Raw genomic sequence first — 6,097 nt, 5'->3', positions numbered from 1 at the left:
TCCACCAAAGTTTACAGATCTTAGGGAATGTGAAAAAAAATAGTATAACGCCTTTTTGGGCTCCAGAGGAAGCTGCATGTAATCTGATAAATTGCCTCCAGTGATATCTCGCAATGGCAAAGTTGCATTGTGGGTAATGTAGGTTCCAGGTTTTAAAAGCACTATAACACTGTTGGACTCATGATGGACAGTTTAAAAACAAATGACCAAAATCAATACAGCAGAACCCCTTTTTCATTCCATTTCCTTTTCTAATTTAGGCGACTACGTTACCCACAATCCAAGTTAGCCACAGGTTGACATCACCCTTTAAAGTTGCCATAATTCAGTCAAGTTTTTGTTTATCCTCTAGATATATGTCTAGTTTGAGTTCCTATTACTTATGACTTTTGTCCCTTTAAGGTGCTTTTAGGAAATAAATATGTGCACAATGTTTTCAGAGTTCACCTGCCCACCTTTTCATTTCCTACCTCTTAAAACGTCACCCTAATTACCTGTTATGCCTCTCTTTGTGTGCACAAAAGGGTTAAACAGGCTAAAGTCAGGAACAACAATGTTTATTGGGCTCAATAATCAGAAACGGCATGATTTATATGTCGGTTTCCCTGACAGCATTTAGCTTAACCAAGGTCATGATCCTATATCCGCTCAGCGAGCGAACACAGGAATAAGTTGTTCTGAATGTGAAATGGAGGCAGCAGATTCAATGTTTCAGGTAGAAGTGGTCGATAAAGCACTTCAATGAAATCAGGCTGTGTTGGAGTGATTTATTTGATGATAGTTTTTGCTTTCAAATGTATGACAGGGGACAATACACTGATCAGTTACAATACCATTCAATCATACAGCCTGTTAGTGATATTTACTGCCTGTACATGCCAAATGTGCTTTATGTGCTCAAAAGTCAGAATCAGGTTGAAGCTTATTTTTCTGGTTTATACATGTCTAATGTAAAAAAATAAATAAATCTACCTTTAAACTTTAACTTGATTTCACTACTTTACTAGTAATATTTACTTTCAGATAAATTATTTTAATTTGAGAGAAGAAATAAGTTTGTCACACTTAATGTCATATTGTTCAGGAGCAGAGTGCTGCAAAATGAGACCACATGTTGCAGTGCTGCTAATTAAAGTAAACTCCCTCACACTTCGACCTGCTGCTGCCTCTGATGCTCAAGTTTAGCCATTTACTGCTTACATGTTAATCAGCATCACAGCAGCTAATGGCTGAGATACAACCCCGAGCATGCAACAGGACACTGACGTGAATAATGAGCCTCAGGTGTTTATGTTTATTTGAAATGCTAATGTTGTTGTGCTCATTAATACTTTTAAATCACATCAGGAGGATAATTGGTGTGACCTTGAGGTCTCCACAGTTGCCTGCATGTGAGTCGAGTAAAAAAAAAAAAAAAAAAGACATCTGATTTGTGCACGATCGTCATGAAACGTACTTATTGCAATCAATCTAATTAGCTGTCCACGCGTCTCATTAGCTGTTCTTGTTGTGCCATTTTTGGGGTGTGCGCCTCCCAGATTATTCACAAAAGTGACTCCAAATGAGCGTGGCGCAGCCTTGAATACAGAAAAAGGCATCTTGTGCTGTCATCGCTGTTTTCTCAGCGTAGATTTGTTAGATGGCACACATCTGATGCAGAGCCATCTCCGCCTGCGACCTCTCTCTGCGCGCACGCCGGTGGCCTTCGGGCGCGCGTGCGTGTGGAGAGAAAACGACGCTGACGTCAGATACGAGTGTCAATCGCTTTCGTCAGGTCATGTCCATCTGCTTATAAGTGAGGAGATCAGAACATCAGTCACACATCCATCCATCCATCCAACCCAGGCAGGAGGACATACAGGTGCGCGGAGCTCATCCACAACCAGCCAGCCAGCCAGCAGCGATGCCTCACTCCTTGTTCCCCCTGTGCGTCCTGGGACTCCTCGCTCTCTCCTCCGCCTGTTACATCCAGAACTGCCCCCGAGGAGGGAAGCGGGCGCTGCCGGAGGCTGGGATCAGACAGGTGAGGACCATTATCCTTTCTGGGAAATCATCTTTCTTAGATTTTTTAAATTTCTTTGGGAGTCTTGAGATTGGAAATTACTCAAGTTGTCTGTGAGCCTATTCTGATAGTGTATAAAGTGATCATCTATGAGAAATCAGGACAATCTGGTGCGTAAAATGAAGGCAATATTAAGTAGGCTATAAAATATAGAATGTGTACAATTGAATGTAATTGAATGTGACCAGCCCACATTACTTTGTTAAAAAAAAAAATCAATTTAATTTAAGTTAGACATGATATATTGAGGACAATGTCTTTCCAGAAGATTCAAATGTTATCACATTGCCTCAGTGGGCTTTACAATCTGAGACGGAGAGACATCCTCTGTCCTTAGACCTTCGATTCGATTGAGGAAAAACTTCCATATTGACCAAAAAAAAACCTTTAACAGGGGGAAAAATAGATGAAAATGTTTTTTAGGACCATTAAAGTAGATATTAGATGTGTAAATCATAAACCTGTGAATTAAAGCTTATGAGGGAAACAAAAACTGAAGGTGAAATGCATTTCAAGTTTAAAAAAGTATGTATTTGTAATGATTTCTAGTGCAGAGGCGAGCTAAATAAACACACTAGAAATATATATGAACATGTACTAAATATTTCCAGTAATTTTCATGGCTGTTTTCATGCCCATTATCAGTTTTGTCCCTGCTGTACACACAAGGATCAAAATAGACAATGACAAAATAAAAGTAATAATGTTAAAAAATAATGTACCTGGTTTGTAGCTTCTGGTTAATTCTTAAATCTATCCAATTCTCCACCAGTGCATGTCTTGTGGCCCCAGAGACAGGGGCCGCTGCTTTGGCCCAAATATCTGCTGCGGGGAGGGCCTCGGCTGTCTGCTGGGCTCCCCAGAAACAGCTCGCTGTGTGGAGGAAAACTACCTGCTCACCCCCTGCCAGGCGGGAGGGAGACCCTGTGGATCTGAAGGAGGACACTGCGCTGCTTCAGGACTCTGCTGTAACTCAGGTGCAGCTTGGTTTGATTATGTTTGTCATGTTTAGACGAGTAAAGAAGTCTAGTATGGTGTTGTGGGCACATTGAGAATAAAGTTCCTCTCCTGTCCTCCCTCTCAGAGAGCTGTGCGGTGGACTCTGACTGCCTGGGGGAGGCCGAGGCCTTAGATCCGTCCGACAGCTCTGTGGGGAGCTCGCCTGCAGAGCTGCTGCTGCGCCTGCTACATGTGGCCACCAGAGGACAGACTGAGTACTGACGCTGTCGTCTGTGGAGCTTCCTCTGCATCTCAGGGCCTGGAGGTGCAGAATGAACATCATCCCTGTTTCACTATAAGCCTTGAGATTTGAACCCTGAACCAATAAAATGCCAAGTCGAGCTTTCTTCTCTCTTAAATCCCCCACTGTTGTGATTTTTCTGTATCTGTAAAGACAGAAAAAAGAGTAACTGGCTTAGTAACTGGCTACTTTTATCCAAATCCCCTGGAAGAGGAGTCACGATAATGGCTTTGCAAAAGTAGGATTCATGCTTGTTCCCACTAAGAAATGTATATACTAATGCACATACTGTAAACAAAATTTTATTCTATATGAGGGTTCATAACACGCCTCAGAGCTCCATTTCAACTAAGTCAATTGTAGCAGAAAACACTGTAAATAAGTCGGAGATTGAAGATTGAAGAGTCATCCATGTACAACAGCTGAATGACAAAGATAAAACAGTTACTTCTTGTGTGGTAGGAATATTATTGTATATTGAGAAATACAGAATGAATCACTGCCAAAAAAAAACAACCTTTCCTTCGTCTGCTGTCATTATTACAGATGATTGACTGATAAACCTGTTTATCTGCGTCTGCTTGTGTGAACATGTGTATTTGCATATGAAAATGTGACTAAGAGTGAAAGGGGTGTCATGTTACCCAATATAGATAGTGACTACTTCTGAGAAATCAGCCATTACAATTGTTTCATCAGTTTCGATTACTTGAACGCAACACAATTTGTTTGTCTGCCACCTAAAACTAATGTTATTACTGTCATGGGGGTCAAGAGGGGACAACAAAGGGGTTTTAAAAGTGCAGTATTTATTATTTATTCATTATTATTCATAGTTAATACAAATAGGGGGGCAGCATATCACCAGAGTAATCGCTAACTGCTGCTAACTCTCACTGCTTTTAGCTAGTTTGCTCAGTTCGCCGTACAGCTCGCAGTCCAGACAGGGAGCTCAGAGTATCAGGGAAGTGTTGGGGTTTCCACTGCTAGTACAGGACTGGGCTAGCTGGTTAGCATGCTAAACATGCTTTGCAACACAATACATAGATGTCATAACACCAAAACTGTTATTCCTTCACATCCAGTTGATAATTTTAGTTAAATTATTGCATATTGCACTTTTAAGGTAGATTAAAGGTGGTTTGTAGATATTTGAAGGGGTGATGAGCAAAATGGCCAGACCATATTCACCCGGCGGACATCACACTCAAGGTGGGAAGCTCAAATGTTGTAGGGACCCTAACCCTAACGTAGGGAATCTGACAAATTGTTGTTATTTACCTTACCACCTACCGATTGATGATGAAGATGATGAATAGTGAAAGTCTGAGGGGGCATTTTGCCATATTTCAAGGTAAAAGATCATATTTGATAAACCATTAGCTAATGTTAACATTCAACCACTTCCTAGCTAACATTACTGTTTGATTACATCGGTGCGTTGTTGCTTCAGTGTTCATTTACAAGGCTTAAATAAACTCTAAAAGAACAACACACATGTTGGACACACTTGTTCAAGCCTGGAGGTGAAACTGGCAGGATATAGTCAAACAGTAAGCAAGTGGCTGAATGCCAACCTTAGCTAATGGTTTATCAAATATGTTGCGTTACCTTGAAATATGGCAAAATGTCCCCCCTGATTTTCACTTGTGATTGTCATTTTCACGTGCTCAGAGCTTCTCCACCCTGAACGTGACGTTATAGGATAATGGCTGCCGTGTGAATATAGTCCATGCACCCCTGTCATTAACCCGCCATTACCTCGCTCTAAGGTTAGGCTTGTAGTTAGGTGGTTATAGACAAGCAAACACGTCAGTTGTTGCAAAGTAAACGTAAATTGACAGTGCTGGTGTGGGATCAGATCTTTCATCTCCTCTCTCTGTTGTGTATCGACATGTCCAATATGCGTAGATGAAAGTCAGTGAAAACTAATCGTCACATTCCTTTTGTGTGTGATGATTGAAGGCTCTTGTTTATGCCAGGACTGTGTTTGATGGCAGATGTCTGTAAAGTCTTCCAGGAAGCACTACGTCCCACATTTTGACAGTTAGCCTGTTTGGACTCATTCAGTACTTATGTGGCGTCTTCACCTTTCGGGAATTTGTTGCAAAACTGACTGAGGCATCCTGTGCTTCCTTTTACTTTGAAAACCCTTCATAGGTTTATGACCAATACATGACACTTTTATGACACTTTCACTTTCTTTTGTTTCTTCGTTTCTTCCTTTTTCCAGTATCAACACACCTGAATGCATGAAGCCAGCAAGTGCGGTCAAACCAGACCTAAGCAGTTTGTTTTAAAGACACAAACAAATCCAGCAGATTTAATTCACAAAGAAAATAAAAAACTTGTCAGAGCCTTGCAGTACTGCTTTTGTGTCAAACTGGCTTAGACAGGAGGGAAACAAAATAAGTCTTGAGATTTGAAGGCTTAACATGGGATCATGTATTAAGTGGTGCCAATACCATACAGACGCTGGACGGTTTTGAGTATTACCACATCAACAACTTTCCCAGATTCAAAATAAACATCTGTGAGGTCATGTGCTACCATAAAATTTCCCCTCAGTGACAGTTTGATGTTTTTGTCACCTTAATTACACTGTATGGTTTGCACGGCATGTGAAAGAGGTTTACAAGCCACACCTGAGAACACAATGAACTTGAAATGTTGTCTTTACTGCTGAGCTGCAGCTTCTGCACTGTTATATCTTGTTGTCAGATTGGTATCTTTGCCAGCATGAGATTGTTTTGTGTCAGTTACGCCATTATCAATACCAGCAATCTTCTGCTCTG

At 41.0% G+C, this 6,097-nt stretch overlaps 1 protein-coding gene across 1 annotated transcript; it reads left to right on the top strand.

Annotated features, from left to right (window-relative positions):
- The first annotated feature begins 1,571 nt into the window (after nt 1-1,571).
- avp (arginine vasopressin) lies at nt 1,572-3,420 on the top strand. Its single transcript, XM_084359937.1, has 3 exons — nt 1,572-2,023; nt 2,835-3,039; nt 3,147-3,420. The coding sequence occupies exons 1-3, from the start codon at nt 1,904-1,906 to the stop codon at nt 3,281-3,283; spliced, it is 462 nt and encodes a 153-aa protein (XP_084216063.1). The 5' UTR covers nt 1,572-1,903; the 3' UTR covers nt 3,284-3,420.
- Nucleotides 3,421-6,097: the final 2,677 nt, after the last annotated feature.

This window comes from Pagrus pagrus (genome assembly GCF_965226575.1).
Source record: "Pagrus pagrus genome assembly, chromosome: 8".
In the NCBI taxonomy this organism is placed as follows: domain Eukaryota; kingdom Metazoa; phylum Chordata; class Actinopteri; order Spariformes; family Sparidae; genus Pagrus; species Pagrus pagrus.
The sequence above is the reverse complement of the archived record's forward strand: the minus strand, read 5'-3'. Positions and strand labels throughout refer to the sequence as shown.